At 38.9% G+C, this 18972-nt stretch overlaps 1 protein-coding gene across 2 annotated transcripts in view; it reads right to left on the reverse strand.

The window, feature by feature from the left end:
- Positions 1 to 13969: 13969 nt before the first annotated feature.
- Positions 13970 to 18972, reverse strand: part of ENOX1 (ecto-NOX disulfide-thiol exchanger 1) — a 576449-nt gene continuing 571446 nt past the window's right edge. For both annotated transcript variants that reach the window (XM_070409022.1, XM_070409021.1), the window contains one exon: positions 13970 to 14934. In XM_070409022.1, coding sequence (XP_070265123.1) covers positions 14803 to 14934 — 132 coding nt within the window. In that variant the 3' untranslated portion in view covers positions 13970 to 14802. The remainder of the gene's footprint in view (positions 14935 to 18972) is intronic.

Raw genomic sequence — 18972 nt, forward strand, 5'->3', positions numbered from 1 at the left:
CCATGTGCACACTACTGTGTGAGGAGAGGCAGGGAGAAATGTGGGATGCCCGTCATGGTGCTCCCAAACCATTGTTTCTAGTTTTTCTGAAGGAATACAGTTGGTAGCAGTGAAGGAAAGAGCATAAGCATTTGGAGGTAGATGAACCCATCTTCAAATCCTAGCTTTTCCATCTGGTAGCTATATGCTTCAAAGCAAATGAATTAGTTGCCCTAGCCGGTTTTGCTCAGTGGATAGAGCATGAGGCTGTGTACTGAACGGTCTGGGTTCAATTCCAGTCAAGGGCACATGCCTGGGTTGCAGGCTTAATCCCAAGTAGGGGCGTGTAGATAGCCAATCAATGATTTTTCTCTCATCATTGATGTTGCTATTTTTCTCTCCCTTTCCCTTCCTCTCTGAAATCAATAAAAATAAAGCAAATGAATTAGCTTTTTGAGACTCCAGACATTTTAAGATCCTAGTTTGATCTTAGCTCAATAGGGGTGGAGGTCTTTTGTTCTCAGATGAGTCCATGGAGACTTCACTCTGAGAGAGAAGGAACTGGAGGATGCATGCTTTGGTGTACCACCCTGGCTCACAGCACTGGGAAGCAAGACTTCTGAATATGACACCTTGTCATGCCACTGTAATCCTCCCCAATTTTTCCACTAAATTTGTCCCAAAGTGCTTAAGAATGTGGGCTATAGAAACTTGGATAATGATCTCCTTATTAGAACCTTGGTAAGGAGCTATAAAGCCTGGTGAGTAGACCAACAAATGGTATTGGGGGTACAGGGCAAGTGGAAAAGAAACAGAACAACTGTCAAAAAAGTCTGACTTGAACAGCTGTGGAAATCCCGACTACACACAGGGGCGATGGGTTGGAGGGAAGCTTGGCACCTCTGGGACATTACTTGGTTGCGGTAGGGGTGGTATCTATTTTTAACCAAAAAAAAAAAAATTGAAATTTTTTTTTCTTCTTCTCATATTGTAGAGAATTTGCATCCTGGGGGATATTTGACAATGTCTGGAGTGCTTTTTGATTGCTACACCTGGGTAGGGAGTGCTATTGTCCTTCAGATCTGTTAACCATGCTATGCACAGGGCAGCACCACAGCCATGTACAATTTCTAGGCCAAATGTCAATAGTGCTGAGTCAGAGAAACCCACCTTGGAGGCCCTCCCTGACCTAAAGGACAGGGAAGCTAGCCTAGTATGTACTGCTAGATTGGTGGCAGTAGAAGCATAGGAGCTGTGTTGCTCCTTCTAGAACAGGAGACTTAAATATATTTTAGATGTTTTCTCCAAGGCAAAGAATTTCATTGAATGCCTAGTGTGGTGCTGTAGGTACTGCCTCGCCAAAAACAGATATTAGACCATAGATTTGGAAATGACTTTGAGACAAATTCACCTCATTGCCTCGGCCTCAGCAAGATGGTGAGATAAAGCCAAAATGGATCTCATGACAGTAAAATGGTTTCTGTGACAAAGTGACCATACCTCTGCTGATCAGTTGGTGTTTTCCATGTGGCCTCAAGTTTTATGTCCCTAGGGCAAACTCAGAGCTGCCAAGAGCTTTGAATTCTCTCTCTCTCTCTCTTTTATTTTTGAGCCTCCCACCATTCCTAACAAAGGGCAAGCCCTCAGGAAAGCAATGTTTAATGAAGGAAAGTTACCACCTAGCTTAATGTAGTCCAAGAGGCTGAAAACCTGAAAAAAAAATTAGGACAGGAAGAAGGAAATCATCTTTAGTGATTAATGTTCTAAAATTAGAGTCTGCAGTACTGGTATTGTATTTCCTCAGAATATTAATATGCCCTCACTGGAATACATCATTAAGATTTCACTGGAAAATTAGATAGGGCTAGGGCAGGGTTTCAGGCGGGAAGGATATTTTGAATATCTTAAATGATTAAAATAAACACATTTAAAAATGAATTTGTTATGTTCAGGACCAGGTTAATAACAAGGCAATAACTTTTAGGTCATTTTTATGGTGGCAGATGGGGAAGCCTTAGAGAATTCTTGTGTCCCAAAGAGCTGTTCATCAAAATATTTTGCAGATTCTTTGAGCTTCAAGGGAACATAAAGCATGGCACTTCCAATCTACTCTGCTTAAGAGGTTGTGACCTACTCAAGATCACTTAGGTAGTAGCAAAGCCAGGACTAAAACCAATTTCTCAATTGCTAGGCTGTCACCGTGTGCTGCCGTGCCTGCCATTTGTCATGGTGTCTGACATTCTACCACTGACAGGAAAACAGATAAAAGATGATGGTGTTTGGTCAGGCAGACGTGGGTATGCATCCTAGCTTCACTACTCCTTTGCTGTGCGGGTTCCTTAACTTTTCTGAATCTTTTTTCTTTTTCGTCTGGGAGCTGAGAGAATGATTACTGTGAGTAGCTATCTGTGCCATGGAAACATCTAGGTCTCCTAAAGCTCTTTTTTGGGATGCAATTATTACAACGATTTTTCTCAGACTGTGACTCAGGGAACACTTGTTCTGCAAGATGTGTTCAACTGTTTTCTGTGATTAATGTTGCTAAAGCACAAAATTTAACTGAGCAAATTTAAATATCTAGTTGGCTTTATTGAAGGATTCATGCATCAGGCACCATCCTATCTACTAAATAGAAGGGGGCTCCTAGGAGTTGTACAAAATGGAAGGTTTTTATAGGCAGCAGGAGGATGGGACAAGGGAGTTAGAAATGTAGGTCCTTTCAGTCAAGGTCACCTTTTTGAATGCTCTTCCCTTAGGAGAAGGTAAGGGGTCTTACCAGGCAGATTGCAATACTAGAATTGACCAGGAAATTCTAAGCTGCTTGGTTTAAAATTCCACTCCCCTGAGAGACTGAAATTGCAGTCAGGCTAGGTATTAAGTCATGGTGTGGCCCAGCACCATTGCTTTCATTTCTTTTAACAAGTGTTTCATGGTTAAATAAGTGTTGGAGGAGATACCAGTTAAACCAAGGTAAACAGACAGAGACATTTTCAGAGATTTTAATAGGTTAATGGGAACTGTGTCTTACCAAGAGGATATAACATGCAGAATTTCATAAATTTGCACTACCATAGAACTTCTTTTTAGTGGAATATCTCATAACATGTAGGACACTCATTTTCATGGCAGACAGTTGGGGAATTCCAGTGGGCTGATTGCATTCAAGGCCCCACCCCTTGTTTCTGGCTTCAGCCAGGTGACTTATTCTGGTCAATCAGTTGTTGGCAACTATGATGCAAGCAGAGGCTTGGGAAGTCCTTGTCCTTTGAGGTTTACTCTCTTGCTGCTTTTCAAAATCATGGCCTTAATCATACTCTTCTCTTGCTCCCTGAGTGTATGCTAGGACTAGTCTGCTGAAAGGATGAGAGAGACTTGGGGAGGAGAGTGGGTTTGTCACAAATGAGGTCATTTGAGACATGTGTGCCCCAAGCCAAACATCACCAAAAACATGATTCCAACAGCAGCCAGCTGACCTAGAAAACATACAAGTGAATTCAATGAAGATCATGAGAAATATCCAATTTATCACAAACCTGCAGACCTGTGAGCTAAATAAATGATTGTTGTTTCAAGCTATTCAATTTTAGATAATCTGTTATTCAGTGTTACGTGTGGCAATAGAAAATTGATACAGACATTGGAATGGAAACTGATATAGAAGTGGAATGTGTATACTCTGGTCCCAACTATCCATTTGATTTCCACACCCAAAACTCACTCCTTTCTCCCAAGATCCCTAAAGGTTCCATCTAATCATATTATCAGGCTCAGTGTCCAGGATCTCAAGATCAAATTTGGCTCCTTGGATGCAGGTCCTCTGAGTTGAAAACCTATGAACTTAAAAGACAAGCTATTTGCCACCAAACTTAATACACAAGAGCAAGAAAGGACAGGATAATCATGGTAAAAAAAATCCCATGTTAAAAGAAGAATAGAAAATGCATTCGAGTCATTGGTTTTTACCAGTTCTGAAGTCTAGCCTAGCAAATGCTTTCAGGACCTCCAGTCCAAAGGAGGGGAATGCTCCTGGCTTCGGCCTCAGTTCCGCCCCCTGAGAGTGACCCTCCTGTCCATTATTTCTGTGGCTCCGTGCTCTACCATCTGAGATGTCTACTTTTGCACTCTCCTTGGTCATCTCTGTGTCCTTTGGGCAATTTTTTCAGCCTACTTCATGTATCAAGGTCTCTTACTATCTGCATATTGATAAATTTCTGCACGAAAGAAAGGTTAGAGAAATAACAGACCACCATGTAGGCAAATTTAGATGGTCTAAATGTAGAGGGACCAGAACTTCTTGGTTGAAAATTGAAATTGTTTTTCATCTCTGGTCTCTTCACTTAGCAAAAGATCCTCAAAGTAAAACATAGCCTGAGGCAATGACCCAATCAAATATTTATATTTAAGAACTTTTATTAATGACCTCTTAAAGAAGTAAAGTAGGACCTAGCAGGCCCTCTATAGTAAACAGAAGGCCTGCTAGGAATCTTAAGAACATTGTCCCACAGCAGCCTGACTTGCACAAATAACAGTGGTTAAGTCTATAGAGAGATCTAGCTCTAAAAGAATCGTAGGAGTTACTTTACGCTCATCAGATCTATAAGAAACCCACAAAAATGTTTAGGGTACTGAGTTGTCAAAAGTTAAAATGAAAGAAAACCCCTGGTTCCCTCATTGCCTCAACTACATATATTGCTCATTCTCCTATGGGCTAGGCCAGTCTGTTTTCATAACCATAGCAGAGTGCAAGAGCATACAAGCCTAGTCATGCAAGGGGGCAAGCAGAAACTTAAAGGTGCTTATCCAGTTTCTGTTAACATCTCATTAGACAAAACAGGGTACATGACCAAGTCCAGAGGTGCAGTGGGAAAAGATTGCAAAGTTACATGGAAAGAGTTTTGGATGTAAATCATCTATTAAATTGACTATTAACAATCTCCATCTATGATAGGAATTGTTTCTGTGGAAATATCACATTTACTAAGTTAGAAACTTATCTTAGTGCCTCCCTGGACCATGGCTCACTGATGTACTACTCATGGTTTGGCTATCTCAGTTTCTTTGCTTTTTTGGCTGTTTTGTACATTTGTTTGGAATATTTACAAACCCACTTCTATTACTTGCTGGTATCATCTTTTTAAAGTAGGTTCCGTATATTAATTACCTACAGGGTTGAGTGGCATCTTCTCCTATTTGTCCTAAGTTAATCATCCTCCTGGGAAGCATGAATAGCTGATAGAAATGGAGGAAAGAGAGGGAAGAACCTGAGGGATCTAAATTGCTGAAAGTAAAGGTACTTGAAGGTCAATGAAATTGTGAATGTGTGTAAATGTGGTTATGTATGTACATTTGCATTATGTGCTATATGTGTATGTGTGACAATTTTTATTAGTGCACATGGTGGTGGGTATTCCTTCTCAGTTTATTTAAAAATACCATTACAGCCCAGCCGGCATGGCTCAGTGGTTGAGCATCAACCTATGAACCAGGAAGTCAAGGTTCAATTCCCAGCCAGAGCCCCTGCCCGGGTTGTGGGCTCAATCCCCAGTGTGGGGCCTGTAGGAGGCAGCCAATCAATGATTCTCTCTCACCATTGATCTTTCCACCTTTCTTTCCCTCTCCCTTCCTCCCTGAAATCAATTAAAAAATTTTTTTAAATAATAAAAATAGCACTACCTTTGCCCTGATAAATCAATGAAACAGTGAGATAAGTATTGAAAGGGCAAAGCCACTGGGGAAATGAAGGAAATATGAAATAAGAGTCAACTCTTGGGGGCTCCTGCAACACATCCTGCACTAAAAGGTTTGAGACTTTCCAAGTGGCAGTAATGAACATTTTCTTCTCCCCATATATCCTTCTTTAAACTTGGAGGATGGGGAAATATGGGGTAAAACATCCATGTTGCCTTTCCATGAAAGTAATATGAAACAGAGAAGCACAAGATAGATTTTATCCCTTTGATTCTCCCACCAAAATGCCCCATCCTAATTAGAGATAAAAGGATCAGAGAGAAGATATCTAGTTCTTTCTCTGTCTCAAGAGTGGGCTGTTGTTCTATTTCCTCTGAAACACTTTATATTTGAAAAAACACACCAGGTGAGCCTTTGCCAAGACTCTCTTCCAAGAGGCCTGATTTGAGTTAGGAGCTTTACTGATTATTCACTGATTTCATGAGTCCTTCAAACCTCCCAGTGAGGCCACGGAGTTCTTTGGAAGTCCTAGTTCTAGTTCCATGCAGTCCACCAGGCTCTCGGGACAGCTGGGAGGTTTCCTGTTATGTTTTGTGAAAGCATTTGTTATTCCACTTGATATGTTAGTGGTGACCTCTGGGAGAAAATACTTTTCAATTGGCAGGGGAGTGAGGCCATAAGGTTGAAACGTTTGCTAGAAGAGTTCTATAACCTTAGACGACTTAGTAAAACCCAGTTAGTGGTTAAAATTACAGAAAGCCTCTATAACATAGTTGCTACTATTATCCCCATTTCAGAGATTAGGTATCAAAGAGATGAAATCACGTGCCTATGATCACTCACTTGGGATGAATCCAGAATAATGCTCTTGAACACCTCATTGTATTGCCTCTACTGCCAGGCCATCTGACCCCTTCCAAGACCCAAAGGCTGGAAGCTTCATTTACCAGCCCCTCATAGTAAGAATCAGTACAAATACTTGACTCTAGGTTGGTACAGTCTAGATTTCGCTATCTGTCCTCTGCTACCTATAGTTTGATTGCATACCAGACCCAGCACCACAAAGCCTTTCTTTGGTGTGCATTGAACCTAAGTTACTTTCATGTGCTCAAAGAACAGATAATTAGACACAAAATCCTACTCAGATATTGCTCAGAAGTGACAATTATCCTCAGTAAAAATGCATAGCACTTCCTACTTGAAACTTGATTTACTGTGATTGTAAGTCATAAAAATGATGCATGATATATTGATTTCATGTAACAATCAATATCTGTTTAATAACAAACAATGATTCATACTGGTTTTTATACATTATCTTTACCTGAAGACAGTTTTACTTCCTAGCCCATTCTTCACATTCTGTCTTAAAAATACTAGAGAAACAAATCCTTACTTTTGTGTAAACATATTCAAAGGCAAAGATTTATTTATTGATGAGAGCCTCAAAATGACCAATTTTTAGCTTTTTCTTCTAAAAGAAGAATGCTTTTTGAAAAGAGATTGCTACCAGATGTAGTGGATTACATAGCACTTGCTCAGATATGAAAAACAGATGAAATATTCTGGCTTCTGATTCAGTCCTTTTCTTATCTACACTGTTCTTCTTAAGTGAACTTGACAGTATTGTGGGCTGATATGAAGATACACTACTTTGGTAAACAAGAAAAAAGGTTTTTATCCCCTACAATAGCAAATAAGCATTATAATAGAAATTTCCTTGTGCGGGGGAAGATATTACAATTTTCAACACAATAAATATATTTCCTAGGCAAAAAATGCATTTCATTACATGCAATGTTCTATTGTACATTAACCACTTTTTGCCATGTATGGAAAAATATCATTTTCTACTATAAAATGTCTGCAATTTATTTTTATGAGTCTGTTTTTCCTATGAAGTAAGAACATTCCATTGCATAGCTCCATACCAATAAATGAACATTATATAAGAGGTGATATGTGCAGTACAAACATCTGAGCTTTATTGTCTGGATATCTGTACAGTTCTGAGAGCAGGGAAACAATTAAAATTTGGCCCAGAATAGCTAATTTTATTAATACAACCAGTCTGTAATTACTAGATTTACTGGAGTCCTTTACTTTGATACTCTAGCAACTATAATGGATGTGTATGTTCTCTAAAATAATACTATTGCATGCTCCAGCTGCAATTATAGTTTTTCCTGACAATGTTTCTGCTGGGTTAAAAAAAAAAAAAACCCACACATAATTAATACTTTATTTAATCCTTGCATACGCTGTACTTACTTGACCATCATTCAAAATGGCAGTTGCCCAGAGCCATATAGTTTCTTCACAGTTGAGTGTATTTGACCCTGATTACTGTTTATTGGAAATACACCAAATAAGTGAAAAGGAGCTGCAACAAAGAATTCCAGCTCTACATTTTCCCAGTGCTGAGGGTTATTGCCCATCTGCTTTATAAGAGTTGCACAAGTCTTTGCAGCTTAGAGAATTATAATTATTTTGCTTATGTCAGGCTTACACTTGAAATATTTAATGGATATTTTGTAGTGATTATGCTTGTCTTATATTTTTATTTATTTATTTATTTATTTATTTATTTATTTATTGTTTAAAGTATTACATGTGTCTCCTTTTTCCCCCATCAACCCCTTCCCAGCCACTCCTATGCCCCAGGACAAGCCCCCACTTGTTCCAGTGTCCGTGGCCATTGGTTATGCTTATATGCATGCATACAAGTCCTTTGGTTGATCTCTTAACCCCTCACTCCCTGCCTTCCCTCTGAGGTTTGACAGTCTGTTTGGTCTTTCTCTGTCTCTGGAACTATTTTTGTTCATCAGTTTATGTTGTTCATTATATTCCACAAATGAGTGAGATTATGTGATATTTATCTTTCTCTGACTGATTTATTTTGCTTAGCATAATGCTCTCCAGGTCCACCCATGCTGTTGCAAATGATAAAAGTTCCTTCTTTTTTACAGCAGCATAGTATTCCATTGTGTAGATGTATCACAGTTTTCTAATCCACTCATTTGCTGATGGACACTTAGACTGTTTCCAAATCTTAGCTATTGCAAATTGTGCTGCTGTGAACATAGGTGTGCGTATATCCTTTCTGATTGGTGTTTCTGGTTTCTTGGGATATATTCCTAGAAGTGGGACTACTGGGTCGAATGGGAGTTCCATTTTTAACTTTTTGAGGAAACTCCATACTCTCCACAGTTGCTGTACCAGTCTACATTCCTACCAGCAGTGCACAAGGGTTCCTTTTTCTCCACATCCTTGCCAGCACTTGCATTTGTTGATTTGTTGATGATAGCCATTCAGACAGGTGTGAGATGGTACCTCCTTGTTGTTTTGATTTTAAATTATATTTAGAAACATAAACATTGGCTATTTATCCCTAAGGACAAGGATAGGCTGATAGTAGGAAAAGGGCTTGACTATTTTGCTTGGTTGGGATGATGTAACTAAAGTACTATTTTTGAGGAAACCAATGCCTTCAGTCTGCCTGGTTCTGTGTTATGTGCTGTATGCATGCTATCTTATTTAATCATCAGAGCAACCTTATGAAGTAAGTATCTGCATTATTATTTCATGAATCTGGGACTAGTGCCTCACTGTGGTTAGGTAACATGCCTTAACATCCCAGCCTCTAACATTAACAAGGCCAGTGAATATTGGGGCTGAGACTAGACCCCAATACAAACTGAACACTTTCTTACACAATATGAGTAATTCCCAAATGTTTGAAGTCCATCAAAACACACACACACACTGAATCACTTCAAATCAAAAGAGGAAATTTAGAGGTAGTAGAACTAGACACAATATTTTTAGTGAACTAATATATAAACACATTCAGTATAACTTGTTTAACTCTGAAATGTTCATGTTTGGTGTGCCACACAAAAAAAGTATTTTTTAATAAAAAGTAGTTTATTCAGATACTGATGACAGACTGATTGAATTATTGTGTAAACCTTTAACCATTTTAATATGAAGTGAGCCAAACTGTAGGATTTTAGGAATCTATCATCTTTTTATTTCCTCAGCTTATAAGAAGAAACTATGAATTTTATGGTACCATAGTTCTTATGTTTTGGGGATAAAATATTCTTTATTGAGTCCAATAAGTAAACACGGCAGCCATTTTTAGAAAAGGGATGAAAAAAAAAATAACAAATTCAAAGTAAAACATCCCCAACCCCAAGAAAAAAAGGCATATCACATTTATTACAATGGGTATTTGTTTAAATAATATTGTTTTCTACAAATTACTACCAACTTCTTCTGATTTTGTCATTTCATTTTATCGTCCTATATAATAAAGCCTAATATGCAAATTGTTCAACTGGGAGTTCAACTGCTTGCTATGATGTGCGCTGACCACCAGGGGGTGATACAGAACATGGCGGGCATCAGCGATGCAGTGCTGGCAGCAGGCGGCAGTGGAAGCGCTGCCGGCCCTGATAGGCCCCGATGGGCCCCGACAAGATTGGGACTGAGGTGGGATGGTGGAGCAGATGAGCAGGTTGGGCCAGGCCAACGCAGGTGCAAGCGGGGACCCAATCGCCTCACCAATTGTCCCACAGGCAGGATGGTGGAGCAGGTGAGGGGGTGGCACCAGGCTATGGTGGGATGCCAGGTGGGGCTATGGGGCGGCGAGGCTGGGGGCGCAAGCTGGGGCTGTAAGCCTGGGGACCCAAGCTGGGGCCTGATCCCTGCAGGACACCCGTAGGGACCCCACCAGTGCATGAATTCTAGCACCGGGTCTTTAGTCCTTAATAAAAATGAGAGGTTTATCTAAATAGAAACAAACTTTTCTACACTTTCAAATGTTATTTTTGATGTTGTATTTATAAAAAAATATTTAAGTACAATATTTTCAAACATAGACCACTGACTTTTCCTTGCTGTAATAGGTAAATGATACCTAAGCCAGCAAGAAGAGTTTTCTCATAATGGAATATTATTCAGTATTGAAAAGGAATTAAGTTTTGACATATGCCACAACATAGATTAACCTTGAAGACATTAGGGTAAATGAAGTGAGTGAGACACAGAAGGACAAATACTGTCTGATTCCACTTACATACGAGACATAGAATAGGCAAATTTAAAGACACACAAAATAAGAATAGAGGTTACAAGGGACTGTATAGGGGTTATTATTTAAGGGCTACATTAAACTTTTGGGGGGATGATGATGAAAAAATTTTAGATATCGAGGTGATTGGTTACATAACATTATAAATGCATTTAATGCTATGGAATTTTACAATTGTGAATGGTTAAGATGAGAAATATGGATATTTTACTACAATAAAAGAAATAGGTAAGAATTCTGCAGAGATTTTACAACTGAGTGACAGAAAATTTAGCCTCTATTGCTGGACCTAATACCTGAATATGTTCCATTCAACAAATTCAGAAGGTTCATGTGTGGGCTTTAATTCATTTGGTTTACTCAGCCAATAAATATTTATTTAAAAGTCACAGTATGTCATGTCAGACTCCGAGGGACTAGATGGATGGGTAAGGGAGGTCTCCTGCCACCAGGACTGGGAGAGACAGCTACGTTCGTAAATGATTAAAATACAGTTTAAGGGCTGCAGTAGAAATAGAAGGAATAATAGTGGGAACACAGGGGAGGAGGTTCCTGCGGGGATCAGGGCTGCAGAGAAGAGCTGATAATTGATCTGGGTTTGAAGTTTGAGAAGGAATTGGATTGCTCAGATGTATTTCAATATGCACAACATTCTCACATTTCTGCCTTTAGTCTTAGACTAAAGTATGTACAGCCTTTTCAAATATTTAAAATTTTTTTACCCTTGTGTATAAGCAAACTCATCCCTGGAGTTAGAAAAACATCTTAGTTAATTCTCTGTCCTACTTATTAAATATTTATAAGCAAAACCACTTTGAGAAATAACTCCAAGTCAATGAAACATTCTCAAATCCCGTAAAAGTATGCAATTTCGTAGGGAGAGGAGGCAGAGACAGCTGACCAGTAAGCCCTGAAGAAACAGTCAATGCGGGCTGGCCGTGCAGAGGCAGGAGAAATGACTTCTGCTGGGAGATGGAGAAGCACTTCATGGAGGGGGCAGGTGGGGCGGAAGGTGTTTGCATTTTCCTCTGAAGGCTGTAGAATTAGGATAACGAGGTGCAAGTTCACTTCATTTGGATAGAAACGTATGAGCAAAAGCAGAAAGGCAAAAAATATTAATCTTACCCAGGAAAGCAGTGAAAAAAGTGAGTCAGAAAGGCCCGTTGGGGCCAGATTATGAGGTTCTCCAAACCTTTAATGTTCTGCTTATTCTTGGAATCCGAGAAGCATGATTTGTTACTGTGTAGATTTAGGAGAGAAAGGCCGAAGAGTCTTCACATGTCTATCCATGTACAAGGGATGGTGGAGAAGATAGGCCGTGATCCAAAGGCACCGGATGGGCACTGGGCTTGTGGGAGGGAGGAGTGGGAGTAGACGGAACTAGAAGCATGACATGGTGATAAAAAGAACATGGTCTAGAGTCAGTCAACCCTGGGTTCAATTTCTGTATTCAAAACATACTAACGATGCAAACTTGGTCAAATTACCTACATTTTCTGAGTCTCATTCTCCTTGTGTGAAAATAATAGTAACTTTATATAGGACTATTCCAAAGACTAGAGGATGGGGTGACAGACTTCTGTAGACTTCAGATGGCCCTCAGAGACACCAGGGCTAGCTCCTTCCTTGGGTAATTTCTAAAGTGCCAGCTGAACACGAATGTCTGTGAAAGAATTTAGATTTTTCTTTCTGCAAAAATAAGTGATTCACATAATTGAAGTTATAATTTACAATTAATATATCCCTAGATAACTACTATAGTTAGTTTTAAGTATAAATAAAAATACCATAGCTGAAATAGATTTTCCTAGTGCAGACAGTTATCTCTGGGACTTACTCAAATATTTTTGAAAGCTGAATTAAGCATTTCATTCCTCTTAGTTGCCATTTAGGGCTCAGGACCACGTATTTAAAAAATAGTGACTTGTTGTCAGATCTAATATAAGGTCCCTCCAATTCCTTTTCCTAATCAGAGCTCTTTGTTAGGGTTTTACCCTGTGCAGAGTATGCTTCTGCTAAAGTGACTATGGGCCATACTCAAAAGCATGAATGCAAATTTGAAAACATCCGCCATGCTTTCAATCAGAAATAGTCTAGATGGTGGTAACTTGTGTCCCTTCCAGACTTTATGTCTTTGTAACTAGCTTTTTCTTCTAATTATATTTCAGGTGACCCTCTTAGATTTTCTATTTTACATAATAACATTATCTGTAAATGAGATCATCTTTTTGACTATTGTATCCTTATTTGTGCCTCCTGATGTAGAGTTAGATGTGCCAGGATGATGGTGGTAGTGGGCATCAACAGATGGAATATTAGTGTTTCAACATTTCATATGACATCGCCATTTAGTTTGAATCCCATAGCACTCTTGTCATATCTTTCCTGTCACCTAGCTCACATCATATAGGAACTTCTGGGAAATGTCTTTTTCTCATTGAGCCTGTGCTCATTAAGGAGAGGGTCTTTTCTTATTCATCTCCATATACACAGTATTAGCACTGAGCCTGAACCAACATATGTGTAGATATTTATGGGAGGTACAAAAAGTACCTTAATGTAGCAGGGCTCAATAAAAAGATCCTGAGGACAATAATCCAATAGGAAATTATGAAACTCTTTTTATAATTTCAAAGATCATTCACTGTCAGCTATTTTTCTAAAAAATGTTTTACTTAAAATTAATCAATATCTTGAATACTTGTCCTTTTGGTGATTCTTATATAAGAAAGCAGGAAGGAGATACAATTTAAAGCTCCATTTTACTTGTAATTAAAAGAAAAAGGAGAAGCTCAAATTCTGTTTAGATTGTTGATCCAAGTATGAATCCTTTAATTTTTTTTGTAACTTCCAGCAAACATACAAATAAATAAATCCAGGAATTAATAAGATTAACTAATTGGTTACTTTATAACTGCCCATAATACATAAAACAAAGGTAAATTTTATGTTGACTGTCTTTGGGTGCTATTTCTTGGTATTTTCAAACAATTACTCTAATGTTATATGATCTCCTTTTCTTAGTACTTCTCACTTCACAAATTTTATATATTCCTGTTTTAAATAATTTTTGGCTCTTAATGTCACTCATGTATTTATTCATTTGTAAATAATGGGATATGAGATGGGGCTGAATAAAGTGAAAATTTCTTAAGGAAGAATTAAAATATAACAAAGAATAATTTCCAAAACCAATACGGTAGAAGTCATATTTATTGAAAAAAATTAATATCTTTGCTATAAAATTTGTAACAGGAATATTTACTGAATGTTTATTTTGATGCATAAACCTGAATATTACATACCAAATACAAGACAGTAGCACTAGTTTTTCCTTTATTTACATTTTATGAAAATTGTTATGCAGTCCGTGTTAAAAGAACTTATGATGGAGAATTGTTACATTAGAAAAATAATATTCTTGATAAAGCATTCCCAAGGAGTCCAATCACATTTTCTGCCTCTTCAATAAGGCAAAAGTCCCTGGAATAGCATATAACTTAATTTACAAAATACAATAACTGTTCAGACACATATTCAAGTTTTCTTTTGGTATGATTTTTCCTCACTGTAAAATTACTTTTTTTCTCTCTTTTTTCCCCCCTTTTTTTGCTAAAACAGAAACATAGACTTTTAGGAAAATGTCATTGAATGATTTTAGCTATACATTACATATACAACTCTGTAGCCTAGCAACAACCATTGCTACACCATCATTAACTTTAAATATTTTGCTTGGTGAGCTCTTCTCAAATGTAGCATATTTTAAGATTTTGCCATCATTATGATTGTGGAATCACTGTTTGGTTTGCAGAGGAAACAGACCTGTCAGTGTAGGAGCTCTGTTTGTTTAGGGAACTGGTACACAATTACATTTCCACTCACAAGAGAACGCCACAGATGCAACTAAAGTCAGGCTCTGATGGCTCCGCCGAGGTCCTGCCCTGGACAACCCCAACCTCCTGCCCTCACTGCACAGCCCTGGACGGGTGCAGGCAGCTTCATTTCCAGACATGTGTCTAGTTTGTTTTTCATAGTTAGGTAGTTTTAATTCCTTCAAAGGCACACAACTTCCATCTTTTCTCCAGCGTTGCTCCCACGCCTGTGAATTCCTGTTTAAACATGCGAGGCAGCCTCATCAAAAGCATTTCAATTTCATTTGCAGATATCTGTTAGAAAAGAAGTAAAGTCAGTTTTAGGAAAGGAACTCATCTTAAAGGTGGCGAGGGGCTGGGATGTGCTTTTTCAGTGCGATAAACAGCATGTGGTTTTATGTGTGGCTGTCAAGTAAGGTCCTTATAAAAGGAACTTGAGGAAAGCGCTGAATGTGATTCTTTCTCATTCTGTGAGCAGCTGGTGGTGTGGGGCATAGGGCAAACAGACAGCAAATTCCAGGTTCACCCTTCAGATGGTGGCACCCTTGCTGGCAGTGCCACGCCTGACTAGCCCTCCCTTGATCTAAAAGGAGATAGGGGGAGGGATTTAAGAGAGCTCCGAGTAAGTTACCACCACTCCCAGAAAACCATTGGTGCCCTCACTCTGCTCTACAAAGGCAGCCCTTGTATTAAACTGGGTGAGGGTAGTGAGGACATGGGTAGGCTTCTTGACACTCTAACTTCTTTCTCTACCTTTAACTTTCACTGGGACCAGAACACAATAAAGGATCAGGAACAGAAATAAAACCCCAAACCTACAGCAATAAATCTTCCTTTTTAAAATATATTTTTATTTATTTCAGAGAGGAAGGGAGAGGAAGAGATAAAAACATCAATGATGAGAGGGAATCATTGATTGGCTGCCTCCTGCACATTGGACCAAGTCTGCAACCCAGGCATGTGCCCTTGACTGGAATCAAACCTGGGACCCCTCGGTCTGCAGGCCAATGCTCTATCCACTGAGCCAAACCAGCTAGGGCAAAAGTCTTGATATCTAGTCATAAAATCTAGGTAGATTTTTTAATTCAATTTTTTCTTCTACCAATTTTTAAATTTCATACCTTTTCATACCAATAATTCATTTCCTCTTAAAAAAAGAGCTAATTAACCACAATCCTGCTCGAACACAGCCGCTGCTCTTGTTTTCTTGTGCTTGCTTCCTCACTGTGCATGGGGGAGGCTTTTATATAGCGAGGTGACTAAGACCTTGGGTTTGGGGGTCTGACATTCTGTTTGAATCTTCTATCTATTATTGTTACGCACTAGATGACCCCTACCAAGATAGTTAGTCTCTCTAAGCCTCAGCAAGTAGGAGTAACAACATTTCATTAGGATGTGTAAAGACCACTGGCTTAGCATAGATTGGGGCACACAGAAATGTTCGATGAATCAGACCGATTATTATTTTCCATTTGAGAGTCTACACTTTTCATTTAACACTATTAAGACTAATTTTAAAGAGAGATCAAAGAGACCAGGAAGTCAAATCAACTGTTGACTTACTAGTAATATTCACATGGAAAAGATTTCACATGGTGTATTCAATATTTCTGGGCCTAAAAAACAAAACTTTTAAGTAGTGGTAGCTCTAAAAGTTGAAATCAACTGTACTGTAAAATTTTCGTGTGAATTATTTTGAAATCTGAATATATTTCCCCATAAAACCATGCTAAATGGATAATTAGATTCTCAGATCAACTCACAAAAGCCTACTAAGCAGATGATGAAAGGTTCACAGTGGTTCTGACAAGCATACTTCAATGAGCACTGTGCAAAACACCTCCACCAGCATCCTCACTTCATTCAAACAACACTCCTGAGACCTGCGAGGCAGCTGTTACATTCTCCGTTTTATAGCTGGGAAACCGGAGTGAATTGCAGAACTGTTTTATGAAAGACAGACTTTGGGGTGAACCTGCTGCATGGGGTTGGAACCTGAGCACTGGCATGCCGTAAGCTCTCCCCAGGACTGTAGTCGGCGGCAGGTGAAGACTCACTGGTGCAGCTGTTTTTTTTTAAAATATCAAGCACCTGGAGTACTTACTAAAAAAACAAATGATCTAACCCCTTCTCTGGAGACTCTGATTTGGCTGATCTTAGGGTATGGCCCAGATAATCTAATTTTAACAGTCACCCCAGGTAATTTGTATGTTCAGGCATATTTGGGTTAAGAATGAGAACTTAAATCAGACAGGCTTGGATTTTAATCTGCACTAGTCCTCAAACAAACTGTGAGACTTTGGACAGGTCATTGAGTAGCTGTAATTCTCAGTTACTTGGAGTGTATAATAGAAATAACAATATCCCTCCCAGTGTTATTGAGAGAATTATACATAAAATGTAACAGTGCCTAGCACAAGTACACTTTCTATATATACCATATGTTAATGCTGATAGATGTAACACACTAATATCAAACCTTTTGTGGTAAGTGGTTCAAGACCTGTGTTCCTAGGACAAAGAAATAAGTACAGGGAGATATGCTGTCAAACTCCATTTCTAGTTGGTCTGGGAGGCAGTTTTCCTTCAGCTTTAAGGCCAAGTTCTCCTCCAAACAAGCTCCTGTGGACAAAAGGGGCCACATGCTGACCTGACAAGCTCAGGAAAGGCCTGCATGGCAGTCTTGCAAACTCAGAGCCCTAAAGTAACCACAAAGGATGGTCTGAAATTAAACTTTAACTAAAAGCAGTATGGTGGGCAGTTACAACCTAGGCCTTCTGTCTTTTTGCATCTGTAATAACATACCCTTGAAATGTCTGGGTAACTTGTAACTTCCCTTTTTCTGAACCCCTTGGAGCACAACCTAATGTGACTGATCGCCAGGACAGATACCGCAGATTCCTTCATTATCATGTTAATTGTTTCTGCACCCACCTAAGTATGTGACTATCATTTTACTTTTTATCCAATCCCAGGGGTTTCCCTGCTTTGCTTTCTCCTGCTTCTCTAGTCCATCACCAATGAATTTCATGTAACCCACCTACATCCCTTTCCTTTGATTGCAATGTATAAATACAAATGTAACCAATCATTCTCTGGAGCATTATCTCAATTCATTGAGGTTCTGCTTCCCGGCATATGACGACAGTTTGGCTGAAATAAACTCACAAAAATTCTTTACAGATTTCAATGGTTTTTTTACATTAACATTACCTTCTTTCTTAGTAGGAGGACAGCACAGGATGAGCAGTCCTTCCTCAGATCAAGCAAATACTGTAGAGAAGCTGGCAGACCAAGGTGACAGCCTGTCCATCATAAGCTTGTTTCTAGCATAACTACCACCTCCCTTAGCCTTGTGCTATTCATTAGGAAGGAAGAAAAAGATGAATTCTTTTTTTTTTTCATTCAATTTAGAAGATTCTAAGGATATATTTTTTTAATCTTTATTGTTCAGATTATTACAGATGTCCCTCTTTTTTCCCCTCATAGCTCCCCTCCACCTGGTTGTCACCCCACCCCAGGCCCTCGCCACCCCACTGTCCACATCCATAGGTACTGTATACATGCATATAAGATTTTGTCCAATCTCTTCCCGCACACCCCCCCACCCCTTTCCCCCAAGAATTGTCAGTCCACTCCATTTCCATACCCCTGATTTTATTACATTCACCAGTTTATTCGGTTCATCAGATTTTTTTATTCATTTGGTTTTTAAATTCACTTGTTGATAGATATGTATTTGTTGCCACTTTGTTTTCATAATTTTTTTATCTTTACCTTTTTCTTCTTCTTCCTTTTCTTAAAGAATACCCTTCAGCATTTCATATATTACTAGTTTGGTTGTGAAGAACTCCTTTAGCTTTTTGTTGTCTGTGAAGCTCTTTATCTGACCTTCAATTCCAAATGATAGCTTTGCTGGGCAGAGTAATCTTGGTTGTAGGCTCTTGGTATTCATCACTTAGAATATTTCTTGCCACTCCCTTCTGGCCTGTATAGTTTCTGTTGAGAAATCAGCCAACAGTCGTATGGGTACTCCCTTGTAGGTAACTGACTTTTTTTCTCTTGCTGCTTTTAAGATTCTCTTTGTCTTTTGCTCTTGGCATTTTAATGATGATGTGTCTTGGTGTGGTCCTCTTTGGATTCTTTTTGTTTGGGGTTCTCTGCACTTCCTGGACTTGTAAGCCTATTTCTTTCACCAGGTAGGGGAAGTTTTCTGTCATTATTTCTTCAAATAGGTTTTCAATATCTTGCTCTCTCTCTTCTCCTGGCACCCCCATAATTCAGATGTTGGTACTCTTGAAGTTGTCCCAGAGGCTCCTTACACTATCTTCA

This window comes from Myotis yumanensis, unplaced genomic scaffold (genome assembly GCF_028538775.1).
Source record: "Myotis yumanensis isolate MYYU_CA2020_CCGP unplaced genomic scaffold, mMyoYum1.0.hap1 SCAF_3, whole genome shotgun sequence".
Taxonomy (NCBI): Eukaryota; Metazoa; Chordata; class Mammalia; order Chiroptera; family Vespertilionidae; genus Myotis; species Myotis yumanensis.